Source organism: Mixophyes fleayi, chromosome 12, assembly GCF_038048845.1.
Source record: "Mixophyes fleayi isolate aMixFle1 chromosome 12, aMixFle1.hap1, whole genome shotgun sequence".
Taxonomy (NCBI): Eukaryota; Metazoa; Chordata; class Amphibia; order Anura; family Limnodynastidae; genus Mixophyes; species Mixophyes fleayi.
The window spans coordinates 83,909,199-83,936,222 of NC_134413.1; the positions used below are offsets into that span (position 1 = coordinate 83,909,199).

Sequence of the window (27,024 nt, forward strand, 5' to 3'; positions counted from 1 at the left end):
TTGACGCGGGAGACGTGGCCGGAATGGAAGGGAGATGAGAAGAAAGGCGTTCTGCACCTACTCAAGTCCGTGAACATGGACGCGGACCAGTACCAGCTGGGCAAGAGCAAAGTGTTCATCAAGGCCCCGGAATCGGTGAGTGTTTGAGGGGGGTCTGGTGGTGAATATACAGGAGTGGGGCTGGTACCTACACAGTAGGGGGAGCCCTGGTTGATAGATTCGTAGTTCAGCGCTGGTGGTAACGGGGGCGGGTGATTTGGTTATTGTATGGAGGGTAGTGGCAGAGTTCTGGTGCCCTGTGGCGCAGTTACTTACGTCATCCTTGTGTTCTTAGCTCTTTCTGCTGGAAGAAATGCGGGAGAGGAAATACGACAATTATGCCCGTGTCATTCAGAAAGCATGGCGCAAACACACGGCCGTGCGCAAGTACATCCGTATGAGAGAAGAAGGTGCGTAGAGAGACGATTCCACAGGGATATGAATGTCGAGAAGTGTTGAAGACACTGGGGTTTTAATAACGGCAAATGAGAAATTTTCCCTCTGTATCACCAGCCTCCAACATCGTCCTGAACAAGAAGGAAAGACGCCGGAACAGCATCAAACCGCAACTTCGTGGGGGATTATATTGGGATGGACGGACGCCCGGAGTTGAGGCAGTTTGTGGGACGCAGAGAAAGGATCGATTTTGCGGACACCGTAGTGAAGTACGACCGCCGGTTCAAGGTAAGGTTACTTGTGACGTTATTGGCCAAAACCAAGGTATAATTCCACACCTGGGGCCTTGTATGTCGTCTGTACCTGTAGAATTCCAGGATTGTTTCTCGACAATCTCTAAGATCCTAGTCTTTCTGTAATGATGTCTACACCGGAGGATGGTGGTAGCGGTGAGATGCTAAGTAATGTCCTCTCCTGATTTAGACGCTGAAACGCGACCTGGTCTTGACCCCCAAGTTCTTGTACCTGATTGGTCGTGAGAAAGTGAAGCAGGGGCCCGAGAAGGGGCAGATAAAAGAGGTTCTGAAGAGGAAGATCGATCTTAAGGACATCCAGTCTGTATCTTTAAGGTACTTCTATTGTGAAATGCGTTGTACATCTGTCTCTGAGTGAAAGTTTGTGAATTGTGTACAGGTAGTGATTTGTATCTCATGATATACACCGCTCTCTCACCAGCACGCTGCAAGATGATTTTTTAATTGTGCACGAAACCCAGTACGACAGCGTCCTAGAGAACGTCTTTAAGACTGAATTTCTCAGCCTTCTGTACAAGCGCTATGAGGAGAAGATGCAGAAGAAGCTCGCAGTCAGATTCAGCAACCAGTAAGCTATTGTGGGGTTCACTGGGGTCTCATCCCTTTACCCGCCACCCCTCTTCCATCCTGTACGTACGCAGCGGGGTCTTCTGTATACAACGTGACGTTCTCTCTCCATCTCTTAGGTTGGAGTTTAAGGTGAAGAAGGAAGGATGGACACCTTGGGGGGCCGCAGGCACTCGGCAGATACAGTTCCAGCAGGGATCGGGGGAGATAGCATTACTTAAGATAAACGGAAAGGTGCTGGTGGTTTCTATTGGAGCAGGGTTGCCACCAAATTCACGTGAGCAAAAACGAACATATATGAAGCCGGTAAACATGTCTACAAGGCTTATCCGACACTGACCCCCGACATTCTCTTCTATAGGACCCACGCGGAAGGATAACAGGAAGAGTCAGTATATAGATGGGCGAAAAGGGACCCCAGGCTTTGGTGAGTGTGAAGTTTTAAGTGTTGATGGAGCCAGCCTCAGATAATACCATAGGCCTCATCTACCAAACGGCTGAGGCTAAGCGCAAAACCCTCATTGGTGGTCTTCAGTTTCCACCAAAGCAAGATGGCAGCCAATAGGAGGCTTTGGGTGGAGTGAAGGAGTGCACTTGAGCACCTAGCGAGGTAGAGAGCTACAGAAACGATAATTCACTTTGCAAAAGGGGCGGATAGGGCACATGTTTCAGGGCATTTGTGTGGTAAGCAGTATCCACCCTGCAAAAACATTGTTAATATTTACAGCTTCCATTTGCACTTCAGTGGATACCAACGCGTTTTGCACGTCGCATTATAAATGAAACTCACAGTGGGGAAAGAGAAGAGTTTTGTAACTATTTAACTTTTTAAAACTGGAATCACCCCTCAACCAGAAAAGTATGATGTTGCCGTATATACATTGTGAAATCTTGTACTTTGTTTGATACCCAGGAGCACAAAAAGCCAATGGAGGCAACAAGAGGAGCTCCCGCCCTCCAATGATGCAAAGAATGTCGTTCACGGCACGACAGAGCAGTATTGATCAACCAACCTTACCCAGACAGGGAGCCAGTCCCCGGGCTAAAGTGCCACCTGCAAATGTGGACCTCGGCTTCATGAATGTACCCGATCAAGGAGTGGCAGGGTGAGAGAAATGGGGCTCATAGTGCTGGTACTAGAATGGTGAAAGTATGTAGGAGGGCTTGGAGATGAGACCCTGACAAAGGCATAGATGGGAAGAGACACAGACCCCCGGTGAGGACACAGATAGATGGGAGGAGATACAGACCCCCGGTGAGGACACAGATAGATGGGAGGAGAGATACAGACCCCCGGTGAGGACACAGATAGCTGGGAGGAGATACAGACCCCCGGTGAGGACACTGATAGATGGGAGGAGATACAGAGCCCCGGTGAGGACACAGATAGATGGGAGGACAGAAGTAGACCCCCGGTGAGGACACAGATAGATGGGAGGAGATACAGACCCCCGGTGAGGACACTGATAGATGGGAGGAGATACAGACCCCCCAGTGAGGACACAGATAGATGGTAGGAGATACAGACCCCCCAGTGAGGACACAGATAGATGGTAGGAGATACAGACCCCCCAGTGAGGACACAGATAGATGGGAGGAAATACAGACCCCCTAGTGAGGACACAGATAGATGGGAGGAGATAGACCCCCCAGTGAGGACACAGATAAATGGGAGGAGAGATACAGACCCCCGGTGAGGACACAGATAGATGGTAGGAGATACAGACCCCCCAGTGAGGACACAGATAGATGGGAGGAAATACAGACCCCCTAGTGAGGACACAGATAGATGGGAGGAGATAGACCCCCCAGTGAGGACACAGATAAATGGGAGGAGAGATACAGACCCCCGGTGAGGACACAGATAGATGGGAGGAGATAGACCCCCCAGTGAGGACACAGATAGATGGTAGGAGAGATACAGACCCCAGTGAGGACACAGATAGATGGTAGGAGATACAGACCCCCGGTGAGGACACAGATAGATGGGAGGAGATACAGACCCCTGGTGAGGACACAGATAGATGGGAGGAGATACAGACCCCGGTGAGGACACAGATAGATGTGAGGAGATACAGACCCCCGGTGAGGACACAGATAGATGGGAGGACAGATGCAGACTCCCGGTGAGGACACAGATAGATGGGAGGAGAGATACAGACCCCCGGTGAGGACACAGATAGATGGGAGGAGAGATACAGACCCCCGGTGAGGACACAGATAGATGGTAGGAGATACAGACCCCCCAGTGAGGACACAGATAGATGGTAGGAGATACAGACCCCCCAGTGAGGACACAGATAGATGGTAGGAGATACAGACCCCCCAGTGAGGACACAGATAGATGGTAGGAGATACAGACCCCCCAGTGAGGACACAGATAGATGGGAGGAGAGATACAGACCCCCGGTGAGGACACAGATAGCTGGGAGGAGATACAGACCCCCGGTGAGGACACTGATAGATGGGAGGAGATACAGAGCCCCGGTGAGGACACAGATAGATGGGAGGACAGAAGTAGACCCCCGGTGAGGACACAGATAGATGGGAGGAGATACAGACCCCCGGTGAGGACACTGATAGATGGGAGGAGATACAGACCCCCCAGTGAGGACACTGATAGATGGGAGGAGATACAGACCCCCCAGTGAGGACACAGATAGATGGTAGGAGATACAGACCCCCCAGTGAGGACACAGATAGATGGGAGGAAATACAGACCCCCCAGTGAGGACACAGATAGATGGGAGGAGATAGACCCCCCAGTGAGGACACAGATAAATGGGAGGAGAGATACAGACCCCCGGTGAGGACACAGATAGATGGGAGGAGATAGACCCCCCAGTGAGGACACAGATAGATGGTAGGAGAGATACAGACCCCAGTGAGGACACAGATAGATGGTAGGAGATACAGACCCCCGGTGAGGACACAGATAGATGGGAGGAGATACAGACCCCTGGTGAGGACACAGATAGATGGGAGGAGATACAGACCCCGGTGAGGACACAGATAGATGTGAGGAGATACAGACCCCCGGTGAGGACACAGATAGATGGGAGGACAGATGCAGACTCCCGGTGAGGACACAGATAGATGGGAGGAGAGATACAGACCCCCGGTGAGGACACAGATAGATGGGAGGAGAGATACAGACCCCCGGTGAGGACACAGATAGATGGTAGGAGATACAGACCCCCCAGTGAGGACACAGATAGATGGTAGGAGATACAGACCCCCCAGTGAGGACACAGATAGATGGTAGGAGATACAGACTCCCCAGTGAGGACACAGATAGATGGGAGGAGATACAGACCCCCCCAGTGAGGACACAGATAAATGGGAGGAGAGATACAGACCCCAGTGAGGACACAGATAGATGGGAGGAGATACAGACCCCCCAATGAGGACACAGATAGATGGGAAGAAATACAGACCCCCCAGTGAGGACACAGATAGATGGGAGGAGATACAGACCCCCGGTGAGGACACAGATAAGATAAACAAACCTGGTAAATAGATTCATAGGGACAAGAAAGAATACCGTTATTCCCAAACACTGCAGTAAATGCAATGGGGAATGAAGGGGGATGGGTACGCTATTACAATGGTGGTTACACCGACAAGTAATATATAGGCAAAATAATTCTGAATACTATTATTCTGACATAAAATGTAGATTTACTATTACAAAAACACAGAAGATCTCCACCGTGCTTGTCATTAAATCTGAATACAGAAAATCCCGGCAGTTCACATTGACATCACTTAATACAGCGCAATAGCCGGTTACAGCGCCTGTCGTTGCCGCTTTAAATACAGAACTGCCTATGTGGCTGCATTAGGTGATGTCAATGTGAAGTTCCGGGATTTTATGTATTCAGATTTAATGACGGCACGTCGGAGATCTTCTGTGTTTTTGTAATAGTAAGTCTATAGTGTATTGATGTCGAATGATAGTATTTGAAATGATTTTGCCTATAAGTTGTCGGGGTAATCAGCATCGTAATAGCGATTACCACCAAATGAGGGGACAGCGGGTGGTGGGTCCACACGTCTTACATATGATGTTACTATTGCTTTGTAGAGTTCTCAGGAGACTATCGAAGGAAGTGAAACCCACACCCGGAGGAGGGAGAGCAAAGCCGGCACCTAAACCCAAGCCGCAACCACAGCTCCCCCGCTGCCGTGCCCTCTACGCCTACGATGCGCAGGACACGGACGAGCTGAGTTTTAACGCAAACGATGTCCTGGATATTGTCAAAGAAGGTGCGTATGATCGCAACAGCTCCCAACTTTATGGAGAAAAATCAGGATTGGTAAAATTGTGGTATAAAAGGGACGAGGCTAACGTGCACCAATCGTAGTGCCATAACTGTAACTTATTATATGCCATAAAACAGATGAACTAAAAGCTTGTTCTTCTCTGCAGACGCCTCGGGCTGGTGGCAGGGCAGGATCCGGGGTCGAGAAGGTCTGTTCCCAGGAAACTATGTAGAGAAACTCTGACACTTAGTGACTGAGAGGGTGAATGGTGCTCGGCCCATGAGCTGCAGCTGGAAAGAAGAATCTCAGGACAGGAAGTAAATGGCTCCTGTATAACTCATAAGGGCCCCGAGGGCCAGCAAACAAAGCTTTTATATCCCCACCTGTCTCCTGTGTATATACAGAGCTAATCACTACTCTTTTTAATTCTGATTTTTTTATATTTGTGCTTGGGGGGGAGGAAATGTTGCTTCTATTTATGAATCTACCAATAAACTGCCTACCCTCAGCAACTCTTCTGTGTCAGAGTACTTCTGTTTCACCCCAAAAACCAGTATTACGACAGGGATTTTATACTCCCAATAAAACACATGCTGACTGTAGCAGTCATTACTTAACGGCACCCAATAGCAACAGAACAACATTTCCCACATCCTGTGCTCGCTATGGTAAACGTTCCCACATCCTGTGCTCACTATGGTAAACGTTCCCACATCCTGTGCTCACTATGGTAAACGTTCCCACATCCTGTGCTCACTATGGTAAACGTTCCCACATCCTGTGCTCACTATGGTAAACGTTCCCACATCCTGTGCTCACTATGGTAAACGTTCCCACATCCTGTGCTCACTATGGTAAACGTTCCCACATCCTGTGCTCACTATGGTAAACGTCTGCCATCCAGGGGATGATTTATCTCTTCCCGCTGCCGCATCCTGAGTGACACCGTTATAAAGGAGCAGCCCATGCACAGTATACAGCGCTCAGTGATACAACAATCCCACAGGCACATGGAAAGCAGTCTTTTATTGTCTGTACACTTGATTGCTTCAGGGTCATATAAAAAGGTTCATGTATTTAATATCAAACCTCCAAACCACATTTACAATGAAAACCATAGAGATGACAGAAAGAAAAACACACCGTATTCACAAACTGGAAGAAGACCTCCTCGTCCCACAACGTGTGCCACACCGATATAGAAGTGAGCAGCACCAGACAGTGATAGAGACGTACAGATCATATCCGTACGCTCTGGGGAGAGGTGGCAGCGTGCCATGCGGGGTCCGTAGACTTCTTATAATATCACCTGGGACGAAGCCAGGTTGTGTTCTCTTCACCATCCTGGCGCTTGTCTTCTGATCAGCTCTCCGTCACGGTGCAGGCACAGAGGAGACAACGACTAACTTCTGGGTGGGACAGAAGGAGGCGGCAGAGAAGACAATCGGCAGGACGAGAAGGGGAACGTCACACACCTATAGAATATTTGTACGTTTATGAAACCTTTCTCCATGTCTCGGTGCACTGGATCTAGGTCGTCGCCGTCAAATCGGCAAGCTCCAGACCGCGTCCTCGGGTCGTCCAGACACAGCCCAAACATTGGAATGGTTCTGAACAACGAGGCTGTGATTGGAAAGACCTACAACCGTTGGAGGCAGCTACGCCCCCTGCTGGGGAAGGACTAAGGGCAATGGCTTCCTTGAAGCTCTCACAGAGAACATAACGGAAACACAATCTACGGTATATAAATAAGATTACACTTTCACAGTTCTCTCTTCCCCCTTGGTTTCAGTAAATAAGCATAAAAAGGGAGAGAGGCCACCGATATCTTGACGTGAACCTGGACTAATTGTCTAGAAATTCTGTGCAGAAAAATATATATATATATTTATATTAAAAGTATTTACATAGTTCTAAGAAATGTACCCCCATGGAGCTTGGGGTAAGTGGTTAATCTCTACACCCCTCCTCATAGCCCCCACACCCTCCGCCACTGTCATACTGAGAAGCAGCCAGTCCGGAGGGCAGTAGTTGGGACTTCTCCTCCGGTTGAGCGAGAGGTAAAGTGTTACATGATTGGCAGAGATGATTTTAGTCACCATAATAAGGCACTTGAGGGGTTTGGTTACAGACAGTTCCGTCAGTTGTCCGTCCCGCCGCTCTGCCGCTGTTTGATGAAGGCCATGCCGTGTGTGCGGAAGTGGGTGTTGAGGTTGAGCTGGCTGTCGAAGCTCTTGTTGCACACCTGGCAGCACAATTTGCCGTCGGAGGGTTCTTCGGTCTTCTGGGCGGCCTCCGGCTCTTCCTCCGCCGCGCCCTTCATTTTGTGCGTCATGAAGCGGTGGCGGTTCAGAGACCCCTGTGACGTGAAGCACACTCCGCACTCCTTGCACTGGTGGGAGCTCTCGCCGGTGCAGTGCTGAGGGATGTGTTGCCGGAAGTCAGCCAGACTGCCCGTCTTGTACCCGCATGCTCGGCACTGGAAAGAGCGCTTGGGTTTCTGCAGGGCTGGCTTACTCTTCCGCGGCTCGTCGCTCCCGGATTCATCGGATGAAAGCTTCCGTTTTCTGGACGCTGCCTGTGGGAGGAGTTAATACACTGAGTCTACGTGGTAGATAAATACAACATGCAAAACATTGTGGATACAATTACATGGTTGGAATGGAGCCCCATCTATATACTACAGATCCCCCCTTCACACGCGGTCAGGACAGCTTGACCCAGAGTTGCAGGTAATCCTGGAGGCCCCAGGGGGCACCGGCACCGAAAGGGTGGGGGTACAGGGTGCTGGCTGAATAGCAGGGGTTGTTCAAAGGTATCTAACCCAATGAAGAGGCCAAATTATTATTATCAGCCTTTATTTGTTAAGCGCCACAAGAGTTCCGCAGCGCCGTACACAGCACAAACAGTAGACCATACAGGGTGAAACATTACTGAACAATAAACAAAAAATACCAAAACTTCAGAAACTCCAGGCATAGCTATTGTGAGCTTACATCCTAAAGGAGGGTAGACAGAACAGGCACAAAGGGAGCCAGGTGAGGCAAGGTGGAGAGAAGAGGGGGCTGGGAGGAGAGAGGGGAGAACAAGCGGAGGAGATGAGGGGGTTAGGTGGAAGGTTGGTAGGCTTTGAGGAACAGGTGGGTTTTGAGTGCCCATTTGAAGGAGCACAGATTAGGAGAGAGACGGATGGAGCGAGGGAGGTCATTCCAGTGAAGGGGGCCGCACGGGAGAAGTCTTGGATTCCGGAGTGGGAAGAGGTGATCAGAGTGGAGGCAGCGATCATTGGCTGAGCGCAGGGAGCGGGCAGGAGTGTGAATGGAGAAGAGGTTAGAGATATAAGGGGCAGTAGACTGAGAGAGAGCCTTGTAAGTGGTGGTGAGGAGTTTGAAAAGGATTCTGTAGGGGTAAAGAAGCCAGTGTAAGGCAAGACAGAGAGGGTAGGCAGAGGAGGAGCGTCGAGAAAGGAAGATGAGTCTTGCAGCTGCATCGAGTATAGAGCGGAGGGGGGCGAGATGGGAGTGGGAGATGCCGGTAAGGAGGAGGTTGCAATAATCGAGACGGGAGATGAGTGCGTGGATGATAGTTTAGGTGGCATCTTGAGAGAGGAAGGAATGCAGGCAATGTTGCATAGTTGGAAGCGACAGGCTTGGGCAAGGGATTGAATGTGGGGGGCACGAGAGAGAGAGGAGTCGAGGGTAACGCCCAGGCAGTGGAGTTGGTGACAGAGGAGATAGTGGAGTTGTTAACAATGGTAGAGAGGTCATGGTGGAATGGGAGTCTGGGTGGGGGAAAGACAATGAGTTCAGTTTTGGAGATGTTAATTTTGAGAAAGCGTGAGGACATCCAGGAGGAGATGGCGGAGAGGCAGTCGAATACACGACAGAGGAGGGCGGAGGAAAGATCTGGCAAGGAGATGTAGAGTTGAATGTCGTCAGCATAAAGGTGATAAGACCGAAGGAGCAGATGAGAGCACCAAGGGAGGAAGTATAGAGGGAAAAGAGTAAGGGGCAGAGAACAGAGCCCTGAGAGACTCCTATAGGGAGAGGGGAGGGGGTGTAGGAAGAGCCAGACATGGAGATAGAGAAGGAGCGGTTCGTGAGGTATGAGGTGAACCAGGCGAGGACAGATCCAGAGAGGCCAAGACAGAGGAGAGTTTGCAGCAAGAGGGGGTGGTCCAAGGTGTCGAAGGCCGCGGAGAGGTAGAGGAGGATGAGTATGGAGTAGTGACCCCTGGATTTGGTTAATAGGAGATCATTAGTAACTTTGGCCAGAGCAGTTTCAGTGGAGTGGAGGGGCGGTAACCGTATTGGAGAGGGTCGATAAGGGAATTGTCCGAGAGGTGTCTAGTGAGGCGGCTGCAGACAATCCGCTCAAGTAGTTTGGAGGTATAGGGGAAAAGTGAGAGAGGGCGATAATTAGTAAGAGACGTGGGGTCAAGATTGTTTTTTTTTGAGGATAGGAGAGATAAGAGCGTGTTTAAATGAGGATGGGACATCGCCAGAGGAGAGTGATAGGTTGAAAAGGTGTGCGAGGTAAGAAGCAGGCAGTAGGAGAGAGAGCGCGAAGGAGGTGAGGGGATGGGATCAAGAGGACAGGTGGAGGGTGGAAAGGAAAGAATAAGGGAGCGAACTTCTTCACCCGATGTGGGGCAGAAGGAGCACCAGAGTTGGTTGTTGGAGGGAGAAGGGATGAGGGGAGCGGGAGAGGGGTGGGAGGAGATGTTCAGTCTTATGGCCTCAATTGTGGAAGAGAAAAAAGTGGCGAAGTCAGAAGCGGAGAGGGAAGGCGGGACAGGGGGGGGGGAGAGGAGGAAGCTGAAGGTGGCAAAGAGGCGGCGGGGGTTGGAGGACTGAGAAGAAATGAGGGACTTAAAGAAGGATTGTTTAGCCAGAGAGAGGGCGGAGCAGAAGGAGGTGAGGATAAATGTAAAGTGAAGGAAGTCGGCCTGGGAAAGAGATTTCCTCCAGAGGCGTTCAGCAGTGCGAGAGCACATTTGGAGGATGCGGGTGAGTTTGGAGTGCCAGGGTTGGGGAATGAGGCGGCGCTGGCGGATAGAGTAGGCCGGGGCGACAGTGTCCGGGGCAGTAGTGAGGGAGTGGTTGTAGAGAGAGGACGGGTGGTCAGGGCAGACCAGGGAGGGAAGAGGTGAAAGTTTCAAGAGAGGAGGAGAAAGAGGTTGGGTCAATAGCATCAAGGTTGCGCCTAGAGAAAGTAGCTTTAGGCTGGGGGGGAGGAGGACAGAGTGAAGGAGAGGAGATGTGGTCAGAGAGTGGAAGGAACAGTTGTAGAAGTCAAAGAGATCGCAGAGATGAGAGAAGACTCAAATGTCCGTAGTCTCAAATCTAGTTGGATCTATTGAAGAGGACTGGAGGGACTGTGAGGTGTCAGAGAGAGGGATCTCGGCTGCATGTGGGGGTAAGAAATACATCAATATTACCACTGTTATTATACAGCAAACCTGACGTGTGAGGTAACCAAACGTCTCAATCAATATCTCTTTTACACCATCAAACTGACTCCGAGAGGTAATTGGTTCATAGCAATCAATGAGAAACCACCCTGACACTTAGTAAGTTATATAGAAAGGTTTTGGGGTGGGGGGTAAAGGAGGGTACAGAAGAGAAGTAGAGGCAGATACTTAGGTTTTAATTCACAGATAAACAATTCCACATACATAATATATATATATATATATATAATGTGCTGTGCTCGCTCCATGTCTATAGAGCACTGAAGAACATAGCTGCTACAACAAGGCCCCAAAAGGTCTAATGAGGGCCACAGGTGTCAGCCGGGGTTACCGTTATAAAGGCGGATGGAGTCACCTGCAGAATATGATGAGGACTTATAGCTCCTGAAACGGGGACTGGGTATAAAACGTGCACACAGGGGCCCAGTGTGGAAGCAGTGGTTGGATATGTCGCTGAGACTGCAGGTAATATGTATATATAATATACATACGGTATATACACATGTCAGGCAAGGGGCGTGAGAGGAGGGAGAATGAAGGGGATTCTGGGACTGGAATTAATTTTGGGACATTCCCACCAGAAATGAGACAGAGCGGGCTCGGGCCAGATGCCATCTATGTACCTTAGGTGTTACCATCTCATCTTTGTGGGGTCAGTAACAATGGACATGTGAGTCTATCAGACTCTTAGAACCTAGTACGTAATACAGCCAGTGATTATACTAATATTGTGTAAACAGTAAATAATAATGCACTTCTTACTGATAATATATCAGTGAAATGACATTGAAGCTCTCTCATCCTGACACATATACAATTCACCTGCCCCTATGGGCCCCGGGCCACATGAAATGACGGTACCTGTGATTTGCCACCATTCCGAGCCACCAAGACCTCCTGGCTCCTGGTCTGGTCGGTGACTTTGATGCCGTGTCGGACCTGGATGTGTTTCTCCAGGATAAGGCGGCTGCTGAAGGTGCGTTTTCCCTCCGTGCAGTACCTGGGAGAGGGCACAATCAGAGGGAACCCTAAAACGTACAGTCACATTGCCCAGTAGGCACGTCTGGGAGAGTACAGAAATAAACCACAGAGAATCCACATCTACTAACCGGCAGGGGTACACCCGCTTAATGCCCTCGTGGTTGACTCGGACGTGGCGCCGTAGGCTGGGGGCGGAGCAAAAGGAGCGCTCACAAAGTCGGCACGGAAACTTCTTCACAGACTAAAGAAAAGGCAAACAAAAAGGTGATAATAGTTTTCCTTCTACCCCTATCTATTGGCCCCAGCCCCCTTTTGCCCCATTCTACTGACCTTTCCATGCTCCTTCTTCATATGTACCACGTACTCGTCCCTCTCGGGGAACCAAGAATGGCAGATGCCACAGGTCCAGCAATTGCTCCTCTGCCTCGGCCCCTCCGGCTTGCGGGGGTCTTTCGTCTTCCCCTTCTTCTTCACCTCGGGGGAGCTTGGGGGATCTGAAGATGAGGACGACTCTACCTCGGGCTCGGGCTCTGGTTCGGGCTGTTTGCTGACTGGTTCGGGTGGTTTGCTGACTGGGACCTCCACGGGCTCCGGCTTGGGTGTAATAAGTTCAGGAGTTTGGGGGGGGTCCTCCTTCACCACACTGTTGTGAGTGGTCTGTAACACAAGGACATGGGATGGGATAACAGACAGGTGGTCATACTCAGTCTCGCTATAAGAACATATGACGGGTGTATACCTTTAAGTGTTCCACCATGGTGCGCTTCTGGGCGAAGAGGAGAGGGCAGTCTGGGCATTTAAAGACGCTCACCCTCTGGTTCCCCAACTGCTGGTCGAAATGAGAGTGATCCAAGTGGGAGCAGAGCAAAGGCTTGTGGGTAAAAACCGTGTCGCACATTGCGCATTTATAGATCATCCTGGGGAGGGATGGAGAATGTGTTGTTAGAGCAACAAACCCCAAAGTGCGACATCCCGACAGCCCAAACCACTTACTTGGCCTGCTGATTGCTGAATCCTGGGTGCTGGGTGTATATGTGGGCATGGGCACTGGGAGCAGATTTGAATGCCATGGGGCAGATGGGGCACTTGTGAAAGACCTCACAGTGAGAGGACTGAATGTGAGACTTGATAGAATTGACTCCTCCGAAGACGACGGCACAGCTCTGACACCTGGGGGAGGAGAGACAGAGAGGCGGTTACACCAGCAGGTGGCGCTGCCCGCAGGAAGGAGGAGGCCGCTCAGGTACCTGTAGCCGATCCTGCGTGAGAAGTGGAGGCAGGTCTCCTTCAGGTGGGTCTTGAAGTTTTCTATGCGGAAGTTACCCCCACACTCAGGACACACGTTGGGTGGGCTCTGTGTGTGCATACGCTGGTGGGCTTTAAAACTACACCAGTTTGGCATCATCATGGGACAAAGAGAACATACCTAAAAAACAAAATACTGTCATTAATGACCCCGTTATCCTATATGTCCAATCACTAATGTCCGTATCATAAAATGTCCGCCATCAGTATGATACAGTACAGTACAGTATCATAATATGCCTCCCATTACTATAGCAACCAATCAATATATTCCCCGAGTCATAATATTCCCCTAAACACTATTGTCCATATCAAACTATGTCCCCCCAATCAGTATAGTCCTCGGGTCATAATATGCCCCCAATCAGTATAGTCCCCGAGTCATAATATGCCCCCAATCAGTATAGTCCTCGAGTCATAATATGCCCCCAATTAGTATAGTCCCAGAGTCATAATATGCCCCCAATCAGAATAGTCCCGAGTCATAATATGCCCCCAATCAGAATAGTCCCCGAGTCACAATATGCCCCCAATCAGTATAGTCCCCGAGTCATAATATGCCCTCAATCAGTATAGTCCCCGAGTCATAATATGCCCCCAATCAGTATAGTTCTCGGGTCATAATATGCCCTCAATCAGTATAGTCCCCGAGTCATAATATGCCCCCAATCAGTATAGTCCCCGAGTCATAATATGCCCTCAATCAGTATAGTCCCCGAGTCATAATATGCCCCCAATCAGAATAGTCCCTGAGTCATAATATGCCCCCAATCAGTATAGTCCTCGGGTCATAATATGCCCCCAATCAGTATAGTCCCCGAGTCATAATATGCCCCCAATCAGTATAGTCCCCGAGTCATAATATGCCCCCAATCAGTATATTCCTTGCGTCATAATATGCCCCCAATCACTAATGTACGTATCATAATATGTCCCCACCATCTGTATAGTCCCCAACTCATAATATTCCCCCAATCACTATAGTAACTGAGTCATAATATGTCCTCCAATCAGTATAGTCCCAGAGTCATAATATACCCCCAATCAGTATAGTCCCAGAGTCATAATATGCCCCCAATCAGTATAGTCCCAGAGTCATAATATACCCCCAATCAGTACAGTCCCCGAGTCATAATATGCCCCCAATCAGTATAGTCCCCGAGTCATAATATGCCCCAATCAGTATAGTCCCAGAGTCATAATATGCCCCCAATCAGTATAGTATTTGGGTCATAATATGCCCTCAATCAGTATAGTCCCCAAGTCATAATATGCCCCCAATCAGTATAGTCCCCGAGTCATAATATGCCCTCAATCAGTATAGTCCCCGAGTCATAATATGCCCCCAATCAGAATAGTCCCCGAGTCATAATATGCCCCCAATCAGTATAGTCCCCGAGTCATAATATGCCCCCAATCAGTATAGTCCCCGAGTCATAATATGCCCCCAATTAGTATAGTCCCAAAGTCATAATATGCCCCCAATCAGTATAGTGCCCGAGTCATAATATGCCCTCAATCAGAATAGTCCCCAAGTCATAATATGCCCCCAATCAGAATAGTCCCCGAGTCATAATATGCCCCCAATCAGTATATTCCTTGCGTCATAATATGCCCCCAATCACTAATGTACGTATCATAATATGTCCCCACCATCTGTATAGTCCCCAACTCATAATATTTCCCCAATCACTATAGTAACTGAGTCATAATATGTCCTTCAATCAGTATAGTCCCAGAGTCATAATATACCCCCAATCAGTATAGTCCTCGAGTCATAATATGCCCCCAATCAGTATAGTCCCAGAGTCATAATATACCCCCAATCAGTATAGTCCTCGAGTCATAATATGTCCTTCAATCAGTATAGTCCCAGAGTCATAATATACCCCCAATCAGTATAGTCCTCGAGTCATAATATGCCCCCAATCAGTATAGTCCCAGAGTCATAATATGCCCCCAATCAGTATAGTCCCAGAGTCATAATATGCCCCCAATCAGTATAGTCCCAGAGTCATAATATACCCCCAATCAGTATAGTCCCAGAGTCATAATATGCCCCCAATCAGTATAGTCCTCGAGTCATAATATGCCCCCAATCAGTATAGTCCCAGAGTCATAATATGCCCCCAATCAGTATAGTCCCAGAGTCATAATATGCCCCCAATCAGTATAGTAACTCTGTCATGATATTACCACCCCTATGTCTATGCCCACGTACCGTGCTTCCAATGGCTGCAGGTGCTACCGTCTGCTGGAAGTGAAGAGCCAGCCCGGCCTTGTTCTTACACTGCTCCTTACACTCCAGACACCGGAAGGTGCAGTAGGTGGACTGATCGGGGAGGATGGCGGAGTCACTGGTTGGGCTGGCCGTAGCCGCGCTCTCCTGAGCTGCTGCAGGAGTGGAAGCGTTTCCTGGGGTTAGAACAGCAACAGACACCAGCGGTGTCACATCCGGCTGTCCAATCATCTGCTCCAAAGCGATCGGCCTCATGACCAGATGCGAGCACTGCATTACCAGACCGTTGTCCTTGTGTTTGCGGGCGTGCAGAAGCAGGCTGCACTTGTTGAAGAAAACCAGGCGTTTTGTGCAGTGGTTGCAAGTCACCTCAATCCTCATACTCCGTCGGTCATAGTGCCTGGCCAAACTTTTCTCCAAGGCAAAAGAGTCCCCACATTCCAAGCAGCGGAAGCCAAACTGAGGAAAGCTGAGGCTGGACTCTGCCGGTGGGGTCAGGTTTGGTTTGTACGTGGGAAGTAAGTTCTTGCTATTGAGGATTTTGTTAAAAGTCTCCACCAGACTGGACTGTGTACGGGAGATGACTGTGCCGGCTACGGTTGGCGTCGGCTTTTGGGACTGGACCATCACTACCGTAGCATTGCGTTGTGGGCTAGCTGTAGTGGTGATAGTAGAGCTGCTGGACACCTGGCTGGCCAGGTTTACGTTGGCGAGGGTGGCAGTAGTGGACAGCGGCTGCTGTACCAAATGAATGATGTTCTTGGCTATGATTTTATTGGACTTGGGTGGCATGACCACTGCCTTCTGCTGTGCCACGCTGGCGGCCATTAGCATCACACTGCTGGCATTCTGAATGGTGGAGACAGGAAGTATGGAAGCCTGAAGCTTCACTCCATTGCCCAGCGGGAGTTTGACCACCTGAGTCCCCTCTACTTTGGAGGGGCTGGGAACATCACTTTTCTCCTTTGGAGACAGTACTTTAGCATCTTGTTTTGGGTCTACGATATTCTCCTGGCTAGTTTCAGAAACTGGAGGCTGTGGAGACTCCTCTGACATCTGAACAGAAGTGACAGTATCTGAATCGGAGGAGACTCTGGTAACAGTCCGTGTTATGCTGCCCGACTGTGTCTTAATGGTTTTGATACGGACTTTGAGTGGTCTTGAGGAGTTTGAGGATGGGGAGCTAATACCCTCTTCCTCCTCTATATCACTGGACAAACTTCTAGGACTCCAGCAAGGCTCCTCCTTAACGCCAGGTACTTCAGTTGCAGGGCTTGTTTTGGACTCCTTTGGGATGTCAGATAACTCCACAACGGGCTCGGGTTCTGTAGACGCCTTGAGAGTTGTATCCTCTGGATTATTTGGAGGACTCATTTTTACACTGAGGTTGTTAGGAACATTCTCTTGTTTCTTTTCTGTGCTGGTCCAAGAAGGAATTGGAGGTTCACTTGTAGGGTATTGAACAGAAACACTTTTTAACTCTTCTAATGAACTGTCTCTTAGTGCTGGCGGGCTCCTGGGACTTACTTCCTCAGGTTCCTTCTTGATGGACTGTGTTCCTAGACACAGTCCCAAAGCTCCACCAGCCGCAGTGATCTTACCAATGCCGAAGCCTTGAGGAATGACCCTCGTCAGATTGTGGCTGTTTTCCATGGTGGAATCGCCGGAAGGACAGAGAACTGGGTCAGGGGACTCAAAAATTGGGCTCTCCTTTGGTTTAATATCTCGTGGCCTGTCAATCAAATCAGACACGTGGCTGTCAATGGGATTATCCACTGCAGTAAAATCAGTGAAGAGGTCTATGGGTTTACTCCCCTTTGCCCTGACTGTCCAGCTCTCACCGCCATTAGAAGCTGCAGGGATGGTTGCAGATGATCGCGAGACCTCTGGGCTGTTGAAACCGTTTTGAAGGAGCCGAGAACCAAGACTCTGCATGTCTTTTCCGTGAATGTCCAATAAATCCACCTGTTCGGGGCATACCGTGTTCTTGACTATGACACTAACAGTGGTGATGTCCGCGTGTGGAAGACCGTGCTCTGGGCTCACTGCGTCTCCCGGTGACGTCTTCCCCTGGCCCTCGCCGTCTTCCGGCCCAGAATGGATGGCCTCATTTGCATCCATGTCTGGAATATCGAATGCAGCTAGGAGATCTTCGAAGTCAGGGGTCTTCACGTCGCCCATGGTGGATTACACAGACGGGCCTAGGAGAGAATACGCAGAATGTTAGTAATACGTAACAAGGGCCAGGTCCAGAACATCATCCCATCTTCCTACAAAAAACACACTGAGGTCAGGATGCAGAGGTAAACAAAACCAACACACAAATTATACATTGCAGAAGCCACATCAGATAGAGGCGGCACCACACCCTGGACTTGGTAGTCTTACTCCATGAGTTCTTGTGGCCAGCTGGTACTGGAAGAGTTAAGAAATCGCCCTGTAACTGAAATCGCCAAGCTGTAATGTACAGCACATCTCGTTACCTCCTACCCAGCCACTGTGGGCAAGTAAAGCAGGCAGACTCCATCCTCTCTGGCTAGGCCGGATTCCTGCTGCATGGCTGATTACACAGAATTGTTGATGTCATCTAGAGATCTACAACCCCCCCCCCCTCCCACCTCTACCATCTGCAACAGGATCTCCCAACTCCTGTCTCCATGTCTGAGTGCTGCATTCCTGGCAGGGGACAGACGCTGCATTGTCCTGTAAATGTCAAGAGGCCACACTGGAAGCAGGGGAGGGGGGATCACATGGCCTGTGTGGGGGACAATGCCACCCAAACAGGGCACCACCAGCAACGTCTAGCCATGGCTGGTGGAGGACAGGGAGCGTGGCATCGAGTCCCCAAGAATGGCATTGGACGGTTTCTGAATAGAGCGCTGACGGGCACTTATACTTTGTATTGTAAGGCTACAAATAGCACAGAGGATTCTTGGTAATCCTACAAGGGACACAGATGTTCACGTATAAGTGTGTAAAAGTTATGAAACGCCCTCTATTTACAGAACAACATCCCCGCAGAGGAGGCAGCGCAAACACAGGAGAGGGGCAGATTAACCCCTACACTACCCCCTCCCCCCCTCTCCTCTGAGAACGGTGGCATGGCCCACATCTTACAGGAGGTGACACAGGGACAGGGAGCTGCGGTGTGTGTGTGTGTGTATAAAATAGAAATGTCCAGCTTACACTCCTCCTGCAGTGATCTCAGCCCTGCATTGTCTGAGTCAGGTCCTGTGACAGCAGTGATCCCCCCACGTCTCAGGATGTTGTCTCTCCGGGAAGAGTACAGCTGGCTTCAGGCAACACTGACAACTCTCACAGGAAGTCTTACAGATCTGAAGGCCCTACTCAGCCCTGTGCAATGGTTTCATCAGAGGCCCCCTGTCAGCCAGGGCTGTGGGCCTGATCAGTAGGCCCTGACTAGCCTGGAGGGTGTCGCTTGCTGACCTGAATGTACCAGGAACTGCTCAGGTTTCATGCAAAGGAGCCTGCAGAGAAGGGCCTGGTTACACAGCAGCCAACGTCACGTGACTGTGACATCACGGGGTCAGGGCGGCCCGCAGCAAAACATTCTGCTCCTGCAGTGCGTTCTGGGAACTGGGGCATGCAGTCAACTTTTAACTCCACAGCTGCTGGAGACCAGGTGGAATCGCAGGCTGTGTTTGCAGACAGGGACCTACGCGAAGGAGCAGGGCTGACTGCACAGGTTGAGCAAGGTGATCTGTGGTTACAGCCTGCAATCAGCAAGTGGGGTGGAAAATTCCACTCTGTAATCACCTGCCCTTCCCAAACACACAGCAGCCCCTCCCAAATCACCGTGGGGGGGTGTGGGGGAAAGAAAGAGAGTGACCAGCAGGAAGTAATATAGTAATAAACACCTACCAGCAAAGACTGGTACACAAGAGAATTACTGGGGGAGCATTGTTTTATCCTGATACCACCCCCCCCCCCCTAATATCCTTGTCTGTGGTCATATAAGGATACCACTCCCCACACTAAGGCTCCGTACCCACTTGCCCTGTGTGTGTGTTATTTAATGCTAGTATAGATACAAGCATGTTGATAACATGACCATAAATCCCCCCCCACAAGCTCGCTGCCTAGGTGTAATCCTTGACTCACACCTATCCTTTGTTTCCCACATTGACTCTATATCTAAATCATGTTACATACATCTAAGGAACATTTCCAGAATTCGCACATATCTCACACAAGACACTGCAAAAACCTTAATTCGTGCACTTATCATCTCCCGCATTGACTATTGCAATTCTCTCCTTACTGGTCTTCCCAAAAACAGACTCAAACCCCTACAATCTATTTTGCACGCAGCTGCAAGATTGATTTTCCTTGCAAATCGTTATTCCTCTGTTTAATCACTCTGTATGTCTCTACACTGGCTGTCTGTCTTCTACCGAATCTAATAATAAAATACTTTTACTAACCTACAAGGCCATCAACAAAGCTGCACCAACATACATCTCCTCTCTTGTCTCAAAATATCTCCCAACTCGGCAACTCCGTTCTACACAAGATCTGCGTCTCTCATCCACACTCATTACATCCTCCCATTCCCGGTTACAGGACTTTTTTCGGGCTGCACTCACTCTATGGAATTCTCTCCCTCGCACAATAAGACTCTCCTCTGGTCTACAAACTTTCAAGCGTTCTCTGAAAACCTACCTCTTCAGACAAGCTTATAATATTCCCCAACCACCCTCTTAACTTCACTTCATTACCCTATTACCACCCGTTACACAATTTCACACAAGACAACTACCCCTTGAACAACATTGTTGTGTGACGGGATCATTTAGCTTATGAGTCACTTTTACCTTTGCAGTCTGGCTGGGCCGAAATGCAAAATGTAACCTCATGTATCAAACTCCCATTGTCCCATAGATTGTAAGCTTGTGAGCAGGGTCCTCTCACCTCTTAGTCTGTTTTACCCAGTTTGTTTCTTACTGTATTCGTCCCCAATTGTAAAGCGCTACGGAATATGTTGGCGCCATATAAATAAATAAATGATGCTACATGTGACGCACGTGCGTGCCATCCGTTTATTTGTAGCAAGCTCTAAACTTCCCCAATGTCTTTACCAACGGTAACCGCACTGAATAGAACAAAGTGCGTACTGCAACTCCAGAGTGCGCTGGTTAGTGCCGTTACTGAGGAACAATGGTTTCCGGTGTCAGACCTACATTACGCCAATGAGTATGAGGCCTAAAACACGTGTGTCACATACGTGTACACTACCCAGATAAACATTATACAGCGCTGACCTCTCACCAAGGAACCAGTCACCCATCAATAACACACTGTGCACTGCATGCTGGGAAGACGGCAACATCACCCATTTACTGTCTGTCACCTAGATCACTACAACCCCAAACCCAGAGATAGATAGAGGGGCACCACCCTCCTAAGTGAGCTCATATAAGATAGGGCGCTGGGCAGACTTAGTTTAGGGATATAGTAAAGTCTACGTTAAATCATATATTTCAATATGGAAAGGAACATTTACTTGTACTTTAATCATTGGCAATTGTAAAAGTATTACCATTACCCCCCTACAATCACATAACTGTATACTGTACTGTGCAGAGCTGCATTCACAGTTGTACCAGGATGTAATGACCCTGCTATAGATAGGAGTCAGTCTCTAGGAAAACTATATCTATATTATTTAAAAAAAAGAAAATCCTAATTTTACATGTATTAGGAAAAACTGATAAAGATCCAGAACACTAATGACTGATGGACGTTGTTTGTCAGATGGATATATATATATATATATTATTATCATTTATTTGTTAGGCGCCACAAGGTATCCGCAGCGCCGCACACAGTACTAACAGTAGACTATACAGGGTGAAACCATACAGAACCATGAACAAAAAGTACCAATACTTCAGAAACTCCGGCCAGTCATATGCAGTAAAGACGGAGCGGAAGAACAGGTAGGGAGACAGGAGGGGAGGGGGCCCTGCTCATACGAGCTTACATCCTAAGGGAGGGTAAACAGACCAGGCACAAGAGGAGCCAGTTGAGGCAAGAGGAGAGAAGGGAGGACGAGCAAAGGGAGGAGATGGGGGTTAAGTAGATGGTTGGTAGGCTTTGAGGAAGAGGTGAGTTTTGAGTGCACGTTTGAAGGAGCACAGAGTAGGAGAGAGACGGATGGAACGAGGGAGGTCGTTCCAGAGAAGGGGGGCTGCACGGGAAAAGTCTTGGATTCTGGAGTGGGAAGAGGTGATAAGAGTGGAGGAGAGGCGGCGATCATTGGCCGAGCGCAGGGAGCGGGCAGGAGTGTGGATGGAGAGGAGGCTAGAGATATAAGGGGCAGTAGAGTTGGAGAGAGCCTTGTAAGTGGTGGTGAGGAGTTTGAAAAGGATTCTGTATGGGAAGGGGAGCCAGTGTAAGGCCAGGCAGAGAGGGGAGGCCAAGGAGGAGCGGCGTGAGAGGAAGATGAGTCTTGCGGCCGCATTGAGTATAGAGCGGAGGGGGGAGAGACGGGAGTGGGGGAGGCCAGTGAGGAGGAGGTTACAATAATTAAGGCGGGAGATGATAGATTTGGTGGCATCCTGAGAGAGAAAAGGACGGATGCGGGCGATGTTGCGTAGTTGGAAGCGACAGGCTTGGGCAAGGGAGTGAATGTGGGGGGCAAAAGAGAGAGAGGAGTACCCAGGCATATATATATATATATATATATATATATATATATATATGTCTGCCGTCTCCGGGAGGCCATTCTCCAGTGTAATGATACAGACCACCCCAATGTCCCCTCACTGTGATGAGTAATAGAATCCGAGCAGTGTTATTAGGAGAACACCAGGTGAATGAAGAGAGAGGGGAGGCGGCGATAGAGGAAGTGAGGCATCACTATCTCACTATCCCCTACGTGGACATTTTCAGGTGAAAACCTGCAAAGTGCAAACTGATATCCTGATGGCAGCGTTATAACAGGAGTTACTACAGAGACAACATTGGACAGGATATGTGCAGTGTGGATTATGCAGAAAATCATCTTCCTCAAACCCTTCCTGAACAATTCCTGCAGTGTGACAGGGGCATTATCCTGCTGAAAGAGGGCACTGCCATCAGGGAATACCGCTGCCATGAAGGGTGTACTTGGTCTGCAGCAATGTTTATGTAGGTGGTACGTGTCAGAGTAACATCCACATGAATGCCAGGACACGAACATTGCCCAGAGCATCACACTGCCTCCGCCAGCTGCCTTCTTCCCATAGTGCATCCTGGTGCTGTCTCTTCCCCAGGTAAATGACGTACACACACTCAGCCGTCCACATGATGTAAAAGGAAATGTGATTCATCAGACCAGGCCACCTTCTTCCATTGCTCCATGGTCCAGTTCTGGTACTCATGTGCCCATTGTAGGCACTTTCTGCAGTGTACAGGGGTCAGGATGGTCACTCTGACCGTTCTGCGGCTCCGCAGCCCCATACACAGCAACCTGCGGAGCTCTGTGTGATCTGACACATTTCTATCATAGCCGGCAGTAACTTTACAGCAGCTCTTCTGTAGGATTGGACCAGACGTCCTAGTCTTCACTCCCCAGGCGGATCAATGAGCCTTGTGCACCCGTCACCCTGTCACCGGTTGTCCTTCCTTGGTCCACTTTAGGTAGGTACTAACCCCTGCATACCGGGAACACCCCACAAGACCGGCCGTGTTGGAGATGCTCTGACCCAGTCATCACTATTTGCCCCTTGTCACAGTCGCTCAGATCCTCACGTTGCCCATTTTTCCTGCTTCCAACACATCAACTTCAAGAACTGACTGTTCAGTTACTGCCTAATATATCCCACCCCTGACAGGTGCCGGAGTAACCAGATAATCAGTGTTATTCACCTCACTGTCAGTGGGTACAATATTGTGGCTGATCGGTATATATATATATATCTATAGATAGATATTTGTGATTACAATGTACATTAAGGTAAGATTTTGATCCGTACTTCTGATATATATACGTGTCCATAGCAGGCACCCAATCAGTCCATACATGGCAGCACATGTTTGTGTACACGGACACTGTAATATCCATCCAGTTACAACAAGAATATCCATCATTCACACGGAAATCAGCATTACAGGCACAACAATGGTCAAACGGCTCCAGCTCCCACCTATCATTGAGCAGAATTAAAGAGTTTGATCCACCTTTGGACAATCCCCCTAGTGCAGGACTTTAATTGTGTTTCATTTTTAGCTGAGGCCCCCTCCCCACCAATCAGCTCTCTGTCCCTGCAGTCTAACCCTGGTGGCACAGGCCTCAGTACAGAGCGGTGAGGGACCATCAGTCTGGAGATGTACAGAAGGATATGGATGTATGTATAGAAGGACATTGTGTACTGTAGATAAGACAGGAGGACAAGGACTCCAGTAACAAAGCTCTCTGACCTTGTACACCCTAAGCCCTAACCCAGGAAGGACAGTTACTTACACAATATTCCCAGACACCAATAACAACACCCGGTAAACAGACCAAACAAATGATACAACAATATAGAACTAAGAACAAGTCACCATAGTACAATGGACGGCCAAGCTGGGAATAGCTGTGCACCATATCATCAAGTACAGGTCTCTCTGCACTAAGGGTTTAATATAAGCTCTTGCACAGTCCGGCTGATACATAACTTACACTTACTGTACAGGCACTTGTAGCACCCAGGGGTGCAGGTTTGCAGGACTACAGCTACTGATAGGCTCGGTATGATCAGCTCACAGAAGATTGTGGCTTAGACTCCATCCATTAGCATGCTTGGGCTAAATAACATACTACTACACAATGTACTCATGTATTCTGACAGAATCAGGGTGTAATCACCAGCCATCACGGCACAGGTATGTATGAGCCCTAGTACACAGAACACATGCCCTTAATAAAACATGCTAAAGCATTGGATGGTACCCTGAAAATATAATCTATTATCACTACTGCTCAGGCTCCTCCCATCTCATAATACCTCCTCTTATACCAGCCCCCTGTGACGGTCATCCAATGTCATCCTACACCCCAGAGGAGCCACCCTACAATAACCCTTCACCCCAACTTTCATATAATGCAACGTTCCTACTACTCCTAATCTAAATACAGGTGTCACTCAGAACCAAACTCCTTCCCAAATGGACTTCTAATCTAATAACCCTCCCCCACGGGTGTCTCTCAGTACCAGACTCCTCCCATGAGGGACTTCCGCTCTAATAACCCCACCCACACATGTCACACAGTGCCAGGCTCCTCCCCTGAGAGATCCCTCCTCTAATAACCATCTCCCATACAGGTGTCACTCAGTACCAGACTCCTCCCCCGAGGGACCACACATCTAATAACCCACCCCCACAGATGTCACCCAGTACCAGGCTTCTCCCCTGAGGGATACCTCCTCTAATAACCTCCTCCCACACAGGTGTCACTCAATACCAAGCTCCTCCTTGAGACCCTTCTCTAATAACTCAGTACCAGTCACTCAGTACCAGGCTACTCCCCTGAGGGACCTCTCCTCTGACAACCCTCCCCCACAGGTGTCACTCACTATGCTGCTTCTTCCTTGAGGAACCTCTAATATAATAACTCCCCCCCCCCCCACAGTTGTCATATAGTACCCGGCTCCTCAGGTGTTACACAGTATCAAGCTCCTCCCCTGCGGAACCTCATATCTACTATCTATCCCCCACAGTACCAGGCTCCTCCCCTGAGGGACCTCTCCTCTGATAACCCTCCCTCACAATGTCACTCAGTACCAGGCTCCTCCCCTGAGGGACATATCCTCTGATAACCATCCCCTACAGGTGTAACTCAGTAAAAGGCTCCTCCCCTGAGGGACCCTTCTCTAATAACTCTCCCCCACAGGTGTCACTTAGTACCAGGCTCCTTCCCTGAGTGACCTCTCATCTAATAACCCTCCCCCACAGTGTCACTCAGTACCAGACTCCTCCTCTGAGGGACCTCACATCTAATAACCCACCCCCACAGATGTCACCCAGTAACAAGCTTCTCCCCTGAGGGACCTCTCCTCTGATAACCCTCCCCACAGGTGTCACTCACTATGCGGCTCCTTCCCTGAGGAACCTCTAATATAATAACCCCCCCCTCCCACAGGTGTCACTCAGTACCCGGCTCCTCCCCTGAGGGACCTCACATCTAATAACCCACCCCCACAGATGTCACCCAGTAACAAGCTTCTCCCCTGAGGGACCTCTCCTCTAATAACCTCCTCTCACACAGGTGTCACTCAATACCAAGCTCCTCCTTGAGACCCTTCCCTAATAACCCTGCTCCACAGCTGTCACTCAGTACAAGGCTCCTCCACAAGTTACCTCACATCTAAAAATCTATCCATACCCCCACACACAGGTGTTGCACAATATAAGGCTCCTCACCTGGGGGACCTCACGTATAATAACCCACCCCCACAGATGTCACCCAGTACCAGGCTTCTCCCCTGAGGGATCCCTCCTCTAATAACCTCCCACACAGCTCTTTCCCTGAGGAACCTCTAACCTAATAACCCCCCCCCGCCCACTACACACACTGGTGTCAATCAGTACCAGGCTCTTCCCCTGAGGGACCTTACATCAAATAACCCCTCCCCCACAAACCAATGTTGCACAGTATCAGGCTCCTCCCCTGAGGGACAACACATCTAATATCCATCCCCCACATCACCAGACTCCTCCCCTGAGGTACCACTGCTCTAAGAACCCCCTCCCCCACCCAGGGGTCTCTCAGTACCAGGCTCCTCTCCTGAGGGGACGCTCAGTACCAGGCTCCTCCCCCACCCAGGGGTCGCTCAGTACCAGGCTCCTCCCCTGAGGGGGTCGCTCAGTACCAGGCTCCTCCCCCACCCAGGGGTCGCTCAGTACCAGGCTCCTCTCCTGAGGGGGTCGCTCAGTACCAGGCTCCTCCCCCACGCAGGGGGTCGCTCAGTAGCAGGCTCCTCCCTTGAGGGACGCTCAGTACCAGGCTCCTCCCCCACACAGGGGTCGCTCAGCACCAGGCTCCTCCCCCGCTTACCTCAGGACCCGGGGTGTGGCTGGCGGTTCCCGTGTCGCTCGGTTCCGGACACTGCGGTTACACCGAACTCCCGACTCCACTCTCCGCTTCCTGCTTTCCCGACCTCCAGTCACCAGCCGCCACCTCTCAGTCCCCGCCCCCGGACACTCCGCGCCGCCATTAGCTGACACCATCGTCACTCAGTGACAAGACCGCCTCCAACAGCCAAGCGCCTCGACGCCATAGGCCAATCCTCTGTCAATCATCGCCTGGTCCCGCCTCCTGTGCCTCCGTGGAAGCGCTGGCCCGCCCACCTTTTCCCCCACCTTGATTGGCTGGACGCTGCATGTCTTTCGCTCATTGGCTGTTACTGACGTCAATCTTGAACTTCTTCTTCTGTATAACTCCGCCCACAGAAACC

The 27,024-nt window shown here is 49.8% G+C and overlaps 2 protein-coding genes across 5 annotated transcripts in view; one reads left to right on the plus strand and one right to left on the minus strand.

Moving 5' to 3' along the window:
- Positions 1 to 6,099, plus strand: part of LOC142108954 (unconventional myosin-Ie-like) — a 7,897-nt gene extending 1,798 nt beyond the window's left edge. Inside the window, 11 exon segments of the mRNA XM_075192925.1 lie at positions 2 to 135; positions 335 to 449; positions 553 to 599; positions 601 to 723; positions 919 to 1,064; positions 1,171 to 1,317; positions 1,436 to 1,593; positions 1,678 to 1,743; positions 2,230 to 2,422; positions 5,404 to 5,585; positions 5,749 to 6,099. Coding sequence (XP_075049026.1) covers positions 2 to 135; positions 335 to 449; positions 553 to 599; positions 601 to 723; positions 919 to 1,064; positions 1,171 to 1,317; positions 1,436 to 1,593; positions 1,678 to 1,743; positions 2,230 to 2,422; positions 5,404 to 5,585; positions 5,749 to 5,825 — 1,388 coding nt within the window. The 3' untranslated portion in view covers positions 5,826 to 6,099.
- A 490-nt stretch (positions 6,100 to 6,589) lies between these two features.
- On the minus strand, positions 6,590 to 26,804 carry ZNF687 (zinc finger protein 687). 4 transcript variants are annotated; one of them, XM_075192307.1, is made up of 9 exons: positions 26,625 to 26,799; positions 15,563 to 17,781; positions 13,284 to 13,462; positions 13,030 to 13,206; positions 12,776 to 12,953; positions 12,367 to 12,693; positions 12,165 to 12,277; positions 11,917 to 12,055; positions 6,590 to 8,160 (listed from the first exon to the last, which is right to left on the minus strand). In XM_075192307.1, exons 2-9 carry the CDS (start codon positions 17,759 to 17,761, stop codon positions 7,723 to 7,725), a joined length of 3,750 nt encoding a protein of 1,249 aa, XP_075048408.1. In that variant the 5' UTR covers positions 17,762 to 17,781; positions 26,625 to 26,799; the 3' UTR covers positions 6,590 to 7,722. The 4 variants fall into 4 exon arrangements, with proteins under 4 accessions (XP_075048408.1, XP_075048405.1, XP_075048406.1 ...); XM_075192304.1 differs by having other exon boundaries at positions 12,776 to 13,462; positions 26,625 to 26,804; XM_075192305.1 differs by lacking the exon at positions 26,625 to 26,799 and adding an exon at positions 18,767 to 19,267 and having other exon boundaries at positions 12,776 to 13,462.
- Positions 26,805 to 27,024: the final 220 nt, after the last annotated feature.

Coding starts and splice junctions, on each gene's coding strand:
- ZNF687 (XM_075192304.1), bottom strand. CDS start 17,761: ATGGGCGACGTGAAGACCCCTGACTTCGAAGATCTCCTAGCTGCATTC. Junction 12,278..12,366: donor TGAAGAAGGAGCATGGAAAG/GTCAGTAGAATG, acceptor CCTTTTCTTTAG/TCTGTGAAGAAGTTTCCGTG. Junction 12,056..12,164: donor AAGCGGGTGTACCCCTGCCG/GTTAGTAGATGT, acceptor GCCCTCTCCCAG/GTACTGCACGGAGGGAAAAC.